General features: G+C 53.9%; 2 protein-coding genes across 2 annotated transcripts in view; one reads left to right on the forward strand and one right to left on the reverse strand.

Annotated features, from left to right (window-relative positions):
• The window catches only part of TRPM4 (transient receptor potential cation channel, subfamily M, member 4), a 33,350-nt gene extending 24,020 nt beyond the window's left edge, over positions 1-9,330 (reverse strand). The window contains exons 1-6 of the mRNA XM_012643238.1: positions 9,204-9,330; positions 8,855-8,922; positions 3,773-3,947; positions 3,254-3,434; positions 2,930-3,093; positions 2,543-2,726 (exon numbers count right to left, since the gene is read on the reverse strand). Coding sequence (XP_012498692.1) covers positions 2,543-2,726; positions 2,930-3,093; positions 3,254-3,434; positions 3,773-3,947; positions 8,855-8,922; positions 9,204-9,227 — 796 coding nt within the window. The 5' untranslated portion in view covers positions 9,228-9,330. The remainder of the gene's footprint in view (positions 1-2,542; positions 2,727-2,929; positions 3,094-3,253; positions 3,435-3,772; positions 3,948-8,854; positions 8,923-9,203) is intronic.
• Positions 9,331-11,016: 1,686 nt separating this feature from the next.
• On the forward strand, positions 11,017-14,944 carry HRC (histidine rich calcium binding protein). The gene is made up of 7 exons (XM_012643082.1): positions 11,017-11,801; positions 12,114-13,138; positions 13,214-13,284; positions 13,857-13,925; positions 14,184-14,238; positions 14,691-14,727; positions 14,908-14,944. The coding sequence occupies exons 1-7, from the start codon at positions 11,017-11,019 to the stop codon at positions 14,942-14,944; spliced, it is 2,079 nt and encodes a 692-aa protein (XP_012498536.1).
• Positions 14,945-15,052: the final 108 nt, after the last annotated feature.

Consider the following 15,052-nt stretch of genomic DNA (forward strand, 5'->3'; position numbering starts at 1 on the left):
TTGGCACAGGAATATATAAACAGAGAGGTGGGAAAGAAAAAGTTTCCAAATATTTCAATGTACAAAGGAGCTGAATATATAACTGCAGGCATTTCAGCTCAGCTGGGAAGGACAGTTGATTTAGCAAACGGTCATGAAGAAAACATGGCTTCCCACTCGGAAGAAAAGAAATGTAGACTCCTGACCTCAAAACCTGTAAAAATCATTTCCAGATGGACTAAAAGTTTAAATATAAAACCATGGGACATTAAAAGAAGACTTAAGAGAATATTTATCTAGGAGTGGGATGGGCCTTTTTAAGACAGGAAACCAAGGGTCTGTAAAAGAGACAAAAGATATGTCTAACCACAAAAAATGATAGAATTTTTATGGCAATAGATGCCGTATTAAAGGAGCTTTTTAAATTTTGTGATGTATGTAACGGTCAAAGGGTTATTACTGACAGGACACAAAGAATTTCTACCAAAAGATAAGAAAGAAATAATCTATTTTAAAACATCTAGAATATGAATAGACAATTCATAAGGGAGGAAACCTCCTTGGCCAGCAAAATATATATCTTTTCATAGCGGTTAGATAAATTAAAAGATCAAATTAAAAGCGAGATGTCATTTTCTTACCCATCAGACTGGCAAAAATAAAACATAAATACAAATGAAAGCAAGAACAGGCAGAGTTGGTTGAGGCTGGATGGAAAAGCGCACACTCACACATTCTTTTCTTTTTTAATTTTTTTTTTTTATGGAACGCTTCATGAATTTGCATGTCATCCTAGCGCAGGGACCATGCTAATCTTCTCTGTGTCTTTCCAATTTTAGTATATGTGCTGCCAAAGCAAGCACTCAACTCTCACATGCTTTATGGAAGTGAAAATTGCTACAGATTTTTAGAAAGTTATCTAATCCTATATATTAAAATACACACACAGCAATCCTACTTTGAGGAATCTATTGTATAGGATGTAAAACACCTCTCTGTAACTTACATACGAGTGTATGAATAAATGTCTGTTCGAAGATATTTATTCAGCATTATTTGTCATACCAAACACCAGTAAAACCTGAAATGTCTATCAACTGGCTTTTTTTTCTTTCTTAAGACACCCGGGTTGGTCTCAAACTCCTGGGCTCAAGTGATCCTATCCCAAGTAGGTGGGATTACAGGTGTGCACCGCCACATCCGGCAGGCAGTTTTCAAATAACAGATGGTACATCTTTAAAAGGGAACATCATGCAACTATTAGAAAAAGAAGCAAGACAGAGAAGTCTGGAACTAAAAGGATGGTCATAAGAAAAGTGTAATACCTATACACATTAAAAAGAACAAGAAAGAAACACCTTACAGGTAGAAATATAATTGCATGGGATTTTATAACTAGAGAAAAGTATACAAGGATAAACTCCAAACTGTGGAACACTGATTACCCTAATGGGTGGGGGGAGGGTGAGAGGAGACGGTAATTAACTTTTTCTTTATATGCCTTTTTACGATTTGAATTGTTCCAATGAACACATACTAAAGCTGTCATAATACCTTATGTTGAGTGAGGGAAGCCAGTCTGAAAGGTTACCTATTATATTACTCCGTTGATATGACCTACTGGCAAATATAAATTGCAGTGACAGGAGAGAGACCAGTGGCTGCCAGGGGTCAGGGGGACAAAGGGAATTCCTTTGCTGTTACAGGACTAGTGTGTACCCTGATCTAGTCGTGGGTACGTGAATCTATGCACAGGCTAAAATTCATGGAACTGTGCACCCAAGAAAGTCAATCTTACTGTATGATAATTTTAAAAATCAGGCTAAAGTTGCCTGAAATCTAAATAAATTTTAAGAATTAAATGAATTTTTTAAAAATGCAGACAACGGGCCGGGCGCGGTGGCTCACGCCTGTAATCCTAGCACTCTGGGAGGCCGAGGCGGGTGGATCACTCAAGGTCAGGAGTTCGAGACCAGCCTGAGAAAGAGTGAGACCCCGTCTCTACTAAAAAAAAAAAAATAGAAAGAAATGATCTGGACAACTAAAAATATATATATAGAGAAAAAAAGTTAGCCGGGCATGGTGGTGCATGCCTGTAGTCCCAGCTACTCGGGAGGCTGAGGCAGAAGGATTGCTTGAGCCCAGGAGCTTGAGGTTGCTGTGAGCTAGGCTGACGCCACAGCACTCACTCTAGCCCGGGGAACAAAGCGAGACTCTGTCTCAAAAAAAAAAAAAAATACAGAAAACGTTTATATAGAAGCAGCTTTTGGTTGCATTCATTTTCTCCAGGGTAGTGGTGACTCCTGGGTGAGGACGGGAGGAGACTTCTGGTGCCTGATACTATTTTTTCTCCGTGTAGATGCTGATTGCATAAGTGGGTTTAGAGTGTTAAAAATTCATCGAGCTGTCCATCTTCGTGTTTTTTTCTGTATGCGTGTGAGACGTCAAGATAAAGATTTTTTAAAACACAGAAAATGATGGGAAAAGATGCTTAACTATAGCAAATGAGACCAGACCACTGGGACCCAAGCGCCGGGGGTCGAGGGTCCAAGAAGCCACTCACCGCCCACACCCGCCTTCTGCTGCGCGATGTAGGACTCGAAGCGCAGGCGGAAGCGGTTCTCGCCACCCAGGCGGCCGTGGGTGCCGTCATCCACCAGGAAGAAGGCCGAGTAGTTGTAGTCGAGAGGAAACTGGCCCCCGTCCTCAGGGTTGTCGCGCCACTCGTAGGTCGCAGGGAACGAGCCCTGGGGGGAAAATGGCCAGACCAGAAAGTCTTTCCATCAGAAGCAGGAGGACAGGCGTAAGTCGCTCCTTCTCCTACTCTGGATTCCGGGTCCCCAGCCCCTCCTCCCCCAGACCCAGGGGTCCAGACCCCCAGCCCCTCCTCCCCCAGACCCCCAGGGTCCAGGTCCCCAGCCCCCTCCTTTTCCAAGACCCTGGGTCACACCTTGGGGTTGGTGAGGCTGTCTCTATTCTGGACCACACCCCAGGGGGCCACGCCCATGGCCACCACCTTGGTGCCCCCAGTGCTGGCCATCTGGTGGTCCCTCACAGCCATACCAACGTGCCGGCCGATGCCTGTGTGCAGCCCCCCAGTGACAATCCAGGCTCCTACACAGAAACAGAGAGACATGCAGAGACCGGGGAGAGAATAGAGAGTAAGACAAAGACACAGAGAGACTGGGGGCAGGGAGACAGCATCCAGAGAAGCTGGGGAGATGGCACTTGGGCCCAGGCCCAGGATATACAGCCCCCACCTGCCCGTGGTCACCTGTGCTCTGGGCAGCCCGCACCAGCCCTCGTCGCAGCAGGTCCTGCAGCCAGGTCTGGAGGACAGGGCCCCCCGATCCCCCCAGCACTGACACCACCAGGTTCGGGGCACGGAAGCCCCATGTGCGTGTAACCAGACTATAAACTGTAGCTGGATCCGTGCGGTCAGAGAGCCGGAGGAACTGCGGACACACAGGAGGGGGGACATGGGAAGGGGGACAGAGACCCAGACAGAGGAGGACCCGGAGAGACAGGGACAGAAATCCAGAGAGAGGGGGACAGAGACCCAGACAGACAGGGACAGAGACCCAGAGAGAGGGGGACAGAGACCCAGAAAGACAGGGACACAGACCCAGAGAGAGAAAACAGATGGGGCGGAAGGGAAGGGAGAGGCCAAGGCAGGGATGGGCAAAGGGGGAGACCGCGTTCAGCCGGGGGCGCCCCAGATGCTGGCCCTGGGAGCCCCTGAGGCATGCAGCCCCTCTCGGCGCCCCGGCCCTGCCCAGACATGCAGCCTCACATTGCTGGGCTTGTGGTTGGCCCCTGTGAAGTTCACTTCCCCGTAGGCATCAGTGGGCTTCTCCGTGGTGTGTGCATCGCCGTCCCACACGGTCACCACGGCCGCCCCGAACGCGTCCTCCACAGCCACTGATGGGTGGGCACTCCGGGGCCGCCCGCACTGGCAAAAGGTCCCTCTGGGGGTGTGAGGGTGGAATATGAACCCAGGGCTGTCCCCACCAGCCCCAAGCATCCTGTAGAGGTGTCCACGCTCCTACAGAGGGGACTGTCTATATGGACCCCTGCCCCCAGAGGCAGTCAGGGTCCATGCTGGCCCTGGCACTGGCTCCGAGTGCCTGCAGGAGAAACCTGCGCAGGGGACAGCTCCAGCCCTGCTTCTCCACCAGAAGGAAGCCACAGCGGCTCATGAAAACATGAGCAGGCAGGTCCACAGGGCCCCAACCTCACCGTCACCTGCATGGCCTCAACTGGAAAAGCAAAGAGAGCCTTCACGGGGTGCCCTCACTGTCCCCAGACCAAACAGAGGATGTTCACCATGAAAAGGAAAATCCACAGAGTAATTCAGAGAGAACACCTGTGCTAGAGGCGGAGGCAGCTGTGTGACTTTGGGCAAGTGGCTTTACCTATCTGAGCTTAAATTTCCTCCTTAAATGAAAAGACAGTAATAGCGCAAACTATTCCATAGAACCAGAGGAGCTAATGAAAGACCGTGTTTCCTGAAACGAGGATTGTGTACCAGTCCCAGAGCCCACTCGGCATGAACTTCACACAGAGCTTTAAATAACCTTGAATATCACAGTGAGAAAGTCATTCCTTTTTCCGTTCTCCCTATGGCTGTCAAGGAGAGAGGCTCAGCTGGCTGCTAGAATATCTTGAATGCCTCACCCTTTGCTTCCCTTTCCTTTTAACAGAGAAAAGCAGGCCTCAGGCCCCCAAAACTGTCCTGGCGATTTATTCGTTTCTTTCTCTTTGTGGCAAATGGAACAGGTTTTCCATTTATGGTGATCACATACAAAACTTTTTTCCCCCTAAATAAGTGTACAAGTCTCCCTTGCTATTTAAATACGATTGGCACCTGAGTTGCAAAGAGTGAGTAACAGGAATTTGAGGAATGAGGAACTCATTTGAAAATGTATCTAAATCTCTGAGGCCAAGCGCAGTGACTCAAAAGCGCACTTTAGGGCCGGGAGCGGTGGCTCACGCCTGTAATCCTAGCACTCTGGGAGGCCGAGGCGGGCGGATTGTTTGAGCTTGGGAGTTCGAGACCAGCCTGAGCAAGAGCGAGACCCCATCTCTACTGAAAATAGAAAGAAATTAATCAGACAACTAAAAATATACAGAAAAAATTAGCCGGGCATGGTGGCACATGCCTGTAGTCCCAGCTACTCGGGAGGCTGAGGCAGAAGGATTGCTTGAGCCCAGGAGTTTGAGGTTGCTGTGAGCTAGGCTGACGCCACGGCACTCACTCTAGCCTGGGCAAAAGAGTGACACTCTGTCTCAAAAAAAAAAAAAAAAAAAGTGCACTTTAGGAGGTCAAGGCAGAAGGATCACTCGAGGCCAGGAGTTGGAGACCAGGAGTTCGAGACCAGCCTGGGCAACAGAGCAAGACCCTACCTCTACAAAAAGATTTAGAAATTGGCCAGGCATGGTGTCCGCCTGTAGTCCCAATTACTCGGGAGGCTGAAGCAAGAGGATCACTTGAGCCCAGGAGTTCGAGGCTGCAGTGAGCTATGATCACACCACTGTACTCCAGCCTGGGCAACAAGAGCAATAACCTGTCTCTAAAATTAGTACATTTGGTCCCCGATTGCAGAAGGAATTCAGATCTTGGGGGAGGACCATGTTTATGTAAATAGAGTGAGTGAGTTTAAGGACCACTTCTACATAAATGATAGCACGGTGGTACACGGATTTTGCAAAAGCTGTGTAGACAATAAAAGAACAGCCACTGATCCACACGCAGGATGAACAGAATATGCTTGGGCTGGCCCTGGCACAGTGAGAACCGCAATGAAGCTGTGTCCCCTCCTCCTTTCTGAGACTAACTCCAGGCCCTGGCACACCTCAGTTTACCCACTTTGTCCTTTCACTCATGGCAACCCCATCCTTGAGCCCACTCCTTCCCCTCCAGCTACCTCCCACTCCTGTGGCTACTTCCTGCGACAAAACTTCGAGGAACGGCCCAGCGCCTGCACTGTCCAATATGGCAGCCACACGGGGCTCTTTCTATCCCTGGGGCTTCTTATATTCTAATACATTAAAATTAAATCGAGTCAAAAATTCAGTTCCTAGGGCACATCGGCCACTTTTCAAGTGCCCAGAAGCCCCATGTGCCCAGTGGCTGCCATATTGGATGTGGATGCAGAACATTTCTGCCATCATGGAACATTCTGGTGGACAGCACTAGTAGCTAGCCTGGAACTAGCTAGCCTCTGCACTTCTCACCTCCTAACCTCTTTCTTAGTGTGGTCACTGAAACCGAAATTGTTCTTTACAGGAGCAGCAATTCCCTGCATTTCCCCAAATACAATGGCCCCTATTCAGGTCTCATCTAACTGTATCACAAGGTGGCACTGGCCACAGCTAAAAGGCTCTGATTCTGGAATAGCTTTTCCTTGCAGGATATGCCTGGCCCCCTGGCCTTCCTCCCCTCCCTGGCTGCTCTGTCCCTGCCTCATTTGTGGCTTTCTCTCTTCCACTTCACCACCCTCGGGGGGAGGCGCCCCCCAGAGTGAGACCACACTGGCTTCCCTACACTCTTCTCAAACTTGATGCTCATTGTGGCAATTTGCAGGCTACACATTTGTCTTAATGCATCCAGAGACAAGTATTTTTAAATACTCTTCTACAAAAAAAAAAAAAAATGGCCATAGCATTGCCAGTTTGCAACCCCAGTTCTTCAGGTGTGACATCTCACCTACTCCCACAGTTTCAACTACTCTCTACAGCTAGGACTTCTCAGACCCTGGATGTAAGTCCAAACGTTTCCTGAGTCCCAGACCTGGGTGGCTACATGCCCCTCGGTCCCCCTGAGCCTCCTGTACTCACAAAGCCCCACGCAGAGCTCAGCAACATTCCCCAAACCCGCTCACCCTCCAGGGTTCCCCACCTCGGGGACGACCTCCCTGTGTCCCAGTCACCAGTCCACGTGTCTGGCAGCTATCTACTGATGGGGGTGCTCTCTGACTCCCCACATCCACCAGTCCCCAAGCTCCACCCTCCTGCCCCCTGAATCTTTGCCCCATCCCCTCCTCTCTGTGTCCCCAAAGCCCCAGGCCTTGTCCCCTCCCACTTAGACCCTCCACACAGCCTCCTCCCAAGCTTCCCGAATTCCTATTCGTCCTCACACAGCCCCAGAGGGTCCTCCGGACCCAGAGCCGATTCCACCCCTTTTGTGGCTCCCCAGCACCCAGAACAAGGTCCTAGCCTCTCAGGGTGTCCTCTGAGGCCCTGTGAGGTCTGGCCCTGCCCTCCCCTGCAGTCTCCTCACTCATGACAGTGCTCTCCCTGCATCCTGAACTTGGCTCCATTTTCAAGCCACACACATTGCCATTGGGGGGGCCGGGGCTTTGCACTTGCTGTTCCTACTCCCAGAATCACTTTCCATGGGCCTCTCTCCAGCCCACCTTCAATGTCAAACTCCAACTTCGCCTTCAAATGTCACCTCACCTCCTCCTCCTCCTCCAGAAACCATTAGTGACACCCTGTGTCAGCTCCAGGTCTTAGGCAAATGCCTCCTCTCAGCGCCCACAGGGCCCAGTGGTACATCCTTGGCAGGTGCCATTTTCTTGCCTTACTATAGTCGTCCTCTGTGTGTCCTCCTCCAGCCAGACCAGAGGTTTCTACATTTTCTTGACAACAACCCCCATCAGTAAAAAGTTATTGTGTTTTTTAATTTTAGAGATGGGGTCTTGCTGTGCTGTCCAGGCTGGAGTGCAGTAGCTATTCACAGGCGTGATCCCACTACTGGTCAGCATGGGAGGTTGGACCTGCTCCATTCCACTTGGGCCGGCTCACCCCTCCATAGGCAACCTGGTGGTCTCCCACTCCTGGGAGGTCAAAATATTGATGCCAGACTTAGTGCAGACACCTGATCGGCATAGCACACTACAGCCCAGGACCCCTCAACTCAAGCGATCCTCCTGCCTCAGCCTCCCGAGTAGCTGGGACTACAGATTCACACTGCCACACCTGGCAGTAAAAAGTTTTTGAGCACGCATTCCCAACAAACATGTATCTGTGTATTTATACATAATTTACAAGCTGTACTGCACTAATATATGTTCAGAACAAAACACACACTAAATTAGGAATGTTGACACTTCCCACACCCCAAAGATTGTCTTGAGAACAGCTAGAAAGCCCGAAGTCACCAGAGAGACCAACACTGGAGGCTGTCCCTGGCCACCTGGCACGTGTCTGCACACAGTAATAACTGACACCCTGGAGCGGAAATAGCAGATACTTTCCAGTGCTTCCATGTGCTGGGCGCTGTTCCAGAAATATCACAAGCATTAACTTGTTTAATTCTCGCAGTAATCCCAGGAGGTCGGGGCTGTTTTTATGCCCAGGTGACAAACGTGGCCCAGAGAGGTGAAATGATTTGCCCAAAGCCACACAGCAAGTGTCCCAAGCGAAATCTGAACCCTGGCAGAGTCGTTGAATTAGGTGGCACGGATCTCCTCCCTTGGGAGCGTTAAATGAGGGTTTCTGGCATGGATGAATGAATGAATGAACGAATGAATGAATGAAACAGATAGGCTAAAGAGAATGAGACAAAGAAAGTGACACAAGGAGACAGAGACACACAGAAGAGACATAGGGAAGGAAAGACACAGAACCAACCCCCGGAGCTTTTACACTGACCCTGAGCGGGAGAATGGCGAATCCGGGGTGTCTACACAGACCCGAACCCTCCCAGACGGAGAGCCCCTTCAGGGAACGCCCTTGGGAAGGTCCGCAAGGCCCGGAATAGGGGACGGGGCGGGGCGGGGCGGGGCGGGGCTTGCGGGGGCGGGGCCTGCGGTGGGCAGGGTCAGCGGGCCGGGGACGCTCCGGGTGGGTCAGGGGGCGAACTTCTCACCCGGTATCCGTGGGGTCAACTATGAACGTCGTGCAGGTCTTCTTCTTGAAGATCTTGGGGATCCAGCTCTGGGGGAAGAAATGAGTGGCGCGGTGGAAGGTGGCGGGTGAGGGGGACCCAGTTCAGTCCCATTGGACACAGAGTCACCCACTCCCTGGCCTAGCCACCAACACAGAAGTCCGGGACCCCAGCGCCTTCCTCCCGCAGACTCAGGAGTCTCGACCCCCAGCCCCACCCCCCGCTCTTACCCGTCCCCAGGGACCCAGGAATCCGGGTCCCCCCTCCTTCGTTTGACCCAAGAATCCGGGTCTCCAACCCTTCCCTCTAGGCGCCCGGCGCTGCGCCCTACCTGCTCCTTCTCCGGCCCCACCATGCCGCCGCAGCCGCCGCAACCTCCCGCAGCCCTCAGGCTCCCCGCGCTGCCTCCACCAGCCCCCCTTCCAGACTCGCCCGGGATAAACCGGATCCTCCACTTTCCAGCCCAGCTGGGGCGGGGCAAGGGCTGGGGGGCCGGAGTCTCGGGGACACGTAAGCGGGAGGCGGGGAACAGGGCGGGCCCGAGTCTGTGATAAAGTGGCAGAGGGAGACGGCGACCCAGGGGTGGCAGAGGGAGGGTGTGCAGGGCCAGAGACACAGGGACAGAGGGAGAAGGGGACAGAAACGGGGGAGGGGGTAGACACAGACTCAAAAAGGGGGAAGCCAGAGATGAGGAAGGGGACACATTAACCCAAAGAGAGAGAGGGAGACAAAGACTTAGAGGGCGCAGAGAATCAGAAGGGGTGGAGACAGAGACCCAGAGAGGAGGGTCCATTAACCCAGGGAGAGATGGGGAGAGAAGACTCACTTGGGGTACAGACTCAGAGGGGGGATAGGGACCCAGAGTAAAAGAGGGACAGACCCAGGGGTGGGGCCAGGGGTGGGCTGAAACCCAGAGTGGGGGACAGAGACTCAGAGAGAGTGACAGACACCCAGAGACAGAGGAGGACAGAGGCCCAGAGAGAGGGGGATACAGAGACCCAAAGACAGAGGAGGACAGAACCCACAGAGGTGGATGCCAGAGATGGGGGGAGGGGACACATTGAGGCAGGGAAGATGCAAAGGCTTGAGGGAGGGGCAAAGACTCAGGAAAGGGGGTATAGGATTTAAGGGGGGATAGTACATTGGCCCACTGAAAAAGGGAGATGAAGACTTGGGTGAGGACAGACACTCGAGTGACAGGGAGACAGAATCCCGTGGAGTGGGGACAGGGACCCTGAGGAAGCAGATGACAGAAATGAAGAAAGAGGGGGACACGATAGAGATGCAGACCCTAAGAGTGAGGGCAGTTGTGACAGGTGAGGAGTGGGAGACACTAACACACAGAGACAGCCGGGGCCACATGTCCCCTGCCAGCTCTCCGTGATGGGGACAGCTGGGGCCTCCGTAACCTGACCCCCCCGCCTCCCCACCCCAGCTGTATTTATAGCCCTGGCCTGGCCCGGTCTCCTGCCCCCAGATCTGAGTTCCAGGGACAGGAGGTCATGGGTATGCGTGTTGGGGGCAGGGCTCCCTTCACCCCACGCCAGGGCCTACATATTGGTGCCCACCCTCCACCAAAGCATCCCACTCTCTCCGGAAACTCCCCGTAATCTAACCCCCGATCCTTCCATCGCAGGGGTCTCTCCCCTCCAAAACGTCCCTCCTGTCACCCAGGTGCCCCAGGCTCGTTAACTTGGCCGCTAGAAGTCTCTGCAGCTGCTAAAGCTGAGCTTGTTGGCAGGTCAAAGTCAAGTCCCTTGCCCCCAATTCCTGGCCAGGGAGAGACCCCTCCACTCAACCCCTCCCCAGCTGGGAGGAGAAGGAGCAGGAGGGAGGGGCAGGGGGGGACTGACCCAGAATAACTCAGGGCTGAGAGTAAATTTAGCCATAGAGAGAGGAGGAGAAAGACCCTATTGGCTGGCGAGTGGGGAGGGAGGGCCCCAGAGGGGAGTCTGGGACTTCTGAGACAGCCTCAGAAGGGTGTCCAGAGCCGGACGTGAGGGCCAGAGGAAGGCAGACAACGACCGAGAGAGACACAAAGGGAAAGAGTCAGGCCCCAAAGGGCCAAAGACCCCAGCAGTCATCCACATAGCCATACAGGCAGCTGGAGTGAGCCCTGGGAGTCCTGCTGCCTGTCTGTCCCCATGGGCCACCGGGGGCCATGGCTGCACACTCCTCTCCTCTGGGCTGCCGTGGCCAGCCTGCTCCTCCCCACCTCCGTGACCCAGCAGCTGAGAGGGGCTGGGCTGGGCCTCAGCAACTGGAACAACAATGCCGGAGCTGCTGGGCCCTCAGGGGACGTGTCAGCAGAGTTTGGGCACCACATCCACAACCATCAAGATGAGAACGAGGACGTCTCCACAGAGAATGGGCATCATTTCTGGAGCCACAGAGACCACAGAGAGGAGGACGAAGATGTCTCCAGGGAATACGGCCACCAACTCCATAGCCACAGGTACCAAGGCCACGAGGTGGGAGATGAGAATGTCTCTGGTGAGGAGGTCTTGACAGAGCATGTTCAGCAGGCCCGTGGGCACAGAGGCCATAGGAACGAAGGCATGGAAGCCTCAGCTGAGCCTGGACACCACCTCCCCAGTCACAGGAGCCAGGGCCATCTGGAAGAGGATGAGGATGAAATTGTCCCCAGTGAGCATCACCATCATATCCTCAGGCACTTACACCAAGGCCACGGAGGAGAAGAAGATGACGAAGGAGAGGAGGAGGAGGAGGATGTCTCCACTGAATATGGGCACCAGGCCCATGGGCAGCGAGGTCCGGGGAATGAAGAGGATGAGGATGTCTCGGATGGACATCCCCATCATGTCTCCAGCCACAGGCACCAAGGTCATGAAGAAGAAGAAGAAGAAGATGATGATGATGATGATGATGATGATGATGTCTCCACTGAATATGGACACCAGTCCCACAGGCACCAAAGCCACAGGGAGGAAGAGGATGAGGATGTCTCAGATGAAAACCACCATCATGTTTCTGATCATGGGCACCCAGGCCATGAAGAAGAAGAAGAAGCAGAAGAAGAAGAAGAAGAAAATGATGATGATGATGACGACCATGTCGTCTCCACTGAATATGGACACCCATCCCACAGGCACCGAGACCACTGGAAGGAAGAGGAGGAAGATGTCTCAGATGAGCACCAGCATCATGTCCCTGACCACGGGCACCCAGGCCACAAAGATGACAACGATGTCTCCATTGAGAATGGGCCCTGGGTCCCTAGGCACCAAGGCCATGAGAAGGAAGAGGATGAGGATATCTCAGATGACCACCGACATCACGTCCCTGGGCATGCGCACCGAGACCATGAAGAAGAAGAAGATGACGATGATGATGATGATGATGATGTCTCCACTGAGTATGGACATCAGGCCCACAGGCACCCAGTCCACAAGAAGGAAGAAGATGAGGATGCCTCAGATGAACACCACCATCATGTCCCTGACCGTGGGCACCCAAGCCACAGAGACAAGGAAGACGAAGATGAATATGTGTCCACCGAACATTGGCACCAAGTTCCCAGACATGCCCGACATGGACTTGGACACGAGAAGGAAGAGGAAGAGGAGGAGATCACAGTCCAGTTCAGCCGCCATGTTGCAAGCCACCAACCCCAAGGCCACAAGAGTGATGATGAGGAGGAAGACATCCCAGATGAGTATAAAACAGAAGTCCCTGGCCATCACCACCACAGAGTCCCCAGGGGGGAAGATGATGACATCTCTGGTGAGCTTGGCCACCAGGCCCCCAGCCACAGGCAACTAGACCACAGAGATGAAGGGTCTGGCCATGGTCACAGAGGGTCCATCAAAGAGATTAGCCATCAGCCCCCAGAACACACAGAGGGCAAGGATAGAAGCCATTCAAGGGAGGGCGAGTCTGAGGAGAAGGAAGAGGATCACAGCTCCCAAGAAGAAGATGATGAAGGTTCAGAGCAGGGAAAGGAAGGTGGCTGCCATGGCTGCATGGAGCAGAAAGATGAGGAAGATGAGGAGGAAGGTCATGGCCTCAGCCTGAGCCAGGAGGAGGAAGAAGAGGAAGACAAGGAAGAGGAGGAAGAGGAAGAGAGGAGGGAAGAGAGGGCTGAGGTTGGGGCCCCACCAAGCCGAGACCACAGGGACGAGGAAGAGCAGGAGGAGGAGGGGCTGGAAGAAGATGAGCTCCCCTTCACCATCATCCCCAACCCACTGGCTGGAAGGGAGGTGGCTGGAGGCACCTCCAGTGAGGAGGAGAGTGGTGAGGACACAGGTAAATGTCCTGGCCAGTTGTGGGCAGGGAGGCGTGGAGTCAGCCTGGGTCACTGCTGCCCTCCTGTCCCCACAGGTCCGCAGGATGCCCAAGAATATGGGAACTACCAGCCAGGGTCCCTGTGTGGCTACTGCTCCTTCTGCAATGTATGTCCCCAGCACAGATCCACCCACCAAGCTGTCCCTGGAATTTGTCCTGGGGGCCCTGGGGTGCCGTGGGAGGGCTCAGAGAAAGGGAGGGGCAGGATCAGTTCCAGGTGAAGAAAGATGCTTCTGGGGCCACATGAGGGACGGACTGGAGGCCAGGAGGCTGGGGAGGAGGTTGGGACAATGGTCCAGGGAGGAGAGGATGAGACTCAAGCCGCACCAGGGGACATGGAGACAGAGACAGGGGTCTGTGGCAAAGAGAGCCAGGGCAGGAGGGAGGGGACTGGGGCCTGACAGGCTAGGGGGAGAATAGGGAGAGAGGGGGTAAGAAGCACTCTCAGTCCAGCCCACACTAACCGGGGGACATGGGGTCACCCTGAGATAGGAAACCAGAGGCAGGAGAGGGGAGAGAAGCCAGTTTGGAGGGAAGATACTGAGCTCTCAGTGTTGGAAGTAATGAGGGTGGGGAGTCCAGGGAAACGACCAGGGGGCAGGGGTGAATAAGTGGCAGATGCCCCCCAAGTGGGGTTAGGGTTCCGGTTTCCGTCTAACCAGGCTCCTCCTGTCCCCAGCGGTGCACTGAATGTGAGAACTGTCGCTGTGATGAGGAGAACATGGGGGAGCACTGCGACCAGTGCCAGGTAAGACTTCGCTCTGACTCAAGGCTCCATCGGGTCACAGGACGGCCCGGGACCGTCTGGGTACCCCCAGCCCTAAATCCTGGCCTCTGACCCCAATCTGACCCAACCCCTTAACCCTGATGCTGCCTTGACTCCACACCCAATGCTGACTCCGACCTTAATTTAGACCTAGTCCCGGCTCCCGTACGGTTCCCGCCCCCGTCCTGACTCCGCCCCTGACCACGCCCCGAGCTCACTCTCTCCCCATCCCCGCCCCAGCACTGTCAGTTCTGCTACCTCTGCCCGCTGGTCTGCGAAACTGTCTGCACTCCAGGTGAGCATGGGAGGGACCCAGGGAAAATCTGAGGAAGGGGCTGGACCTAGCAAGGTGAATCCTGGTGAGGGCGGAGCCAAACCCGAGGGGCGGGCCCGGGAGGTTGGTGGGGAGGGGCTAGGCGGAGCAGCTGTCAGCACATGGGTGGGGCGGGGCCTGGACCGAGGAACACAGGGTGGAGTTGCTGCAGTCAAGAGGCAAGAATCCGTGGAGGGTTGAGGGGCGGGCCTAGAACCGCATGGGCGACGCTAAAGCGAGTAGGAATCGAAGGGGCGGGGCCAAGAAGGAAGAAAGGGGGCGGGGCCTTCAAAGAGTCCCCATAGAAGGAATTCAGTTTGAGAAGAAATTAGGAAACAAGGGACGGAGCTAGCCCTAATCCTGCACTCTATGAATGTCCCCCTAATGTCCCTTGTGCAGTACCCCTCAAGCCTCTTTTCTCTGCTCTCCCACAGGAAGTTACGTCGACTATTTCTCCTCCTCCCTGTACCAGTAAGTGTGTGAAGTGGGGGTAAGTTTAAGGGCCCTGTTTACAGAAGCTCCCTCCCACCAGGAGTTAGTGGATGACCCTGGGACTCCATTTCCCCGTCCGAGAAGTGGGCAGGTTGATGATCTCTAACCGTCCTGGGGTGAGCTCGGGACACCTCGGCTGACTCCTGCGTCCTCCTCCAGAGCCCTGGCAGATATGCTGGAAACGCCGGAACCTTGACCTGGCCGCGCGGCTGCTACGCAGATGTGCCTCCCCCCCGCCCTCCAGCCCCCTTCCCCAGCCATATTTATTTCTCGGAATAAACGTGCTCCCGAAACCTCATCGTCA

This window comes from Propithecus coquereli, unplaced genomic scaffold (genome assembly GCF_000956105.1).
Source record: "Propithecus coquereli isolate 6110/MARCELLA unplaced genomic scaffold, Pcoq_1.0 Scaffold193, whole genome shotgun sequence".
Classification (NCBI taxonomy): Eukaryota; Metazoa; Chordata; class Mammalia; order Primates; family Indriidae; genus Propithecus; species Propithecus coquereli.

Bases quoted from the DNA above. Each gene is read 5' to 3' on its own strand.
- HRC (XM_012643082.1), top strand. From the start codon at position 11,017: ATGGGCCACCGGGGGCCATGGCTGCACACTCCTCTCCTCTGGGCTGCC. The intron at 14,239-14,690 runs GTGAGCATGGGA...GCTCTCCCACAG, and splicing joins CGAAACTGTCTGCACTCCAG to GAAGTTACGTCGACTATTTC. The intron at 14,728-14,907 runs GTAAGTGTGTGA...GTCCTCCTCCAG, and splicing joins TTCTCCTCCTCCCTGTACCA to AGCCCTGGCAGATATGCTGG.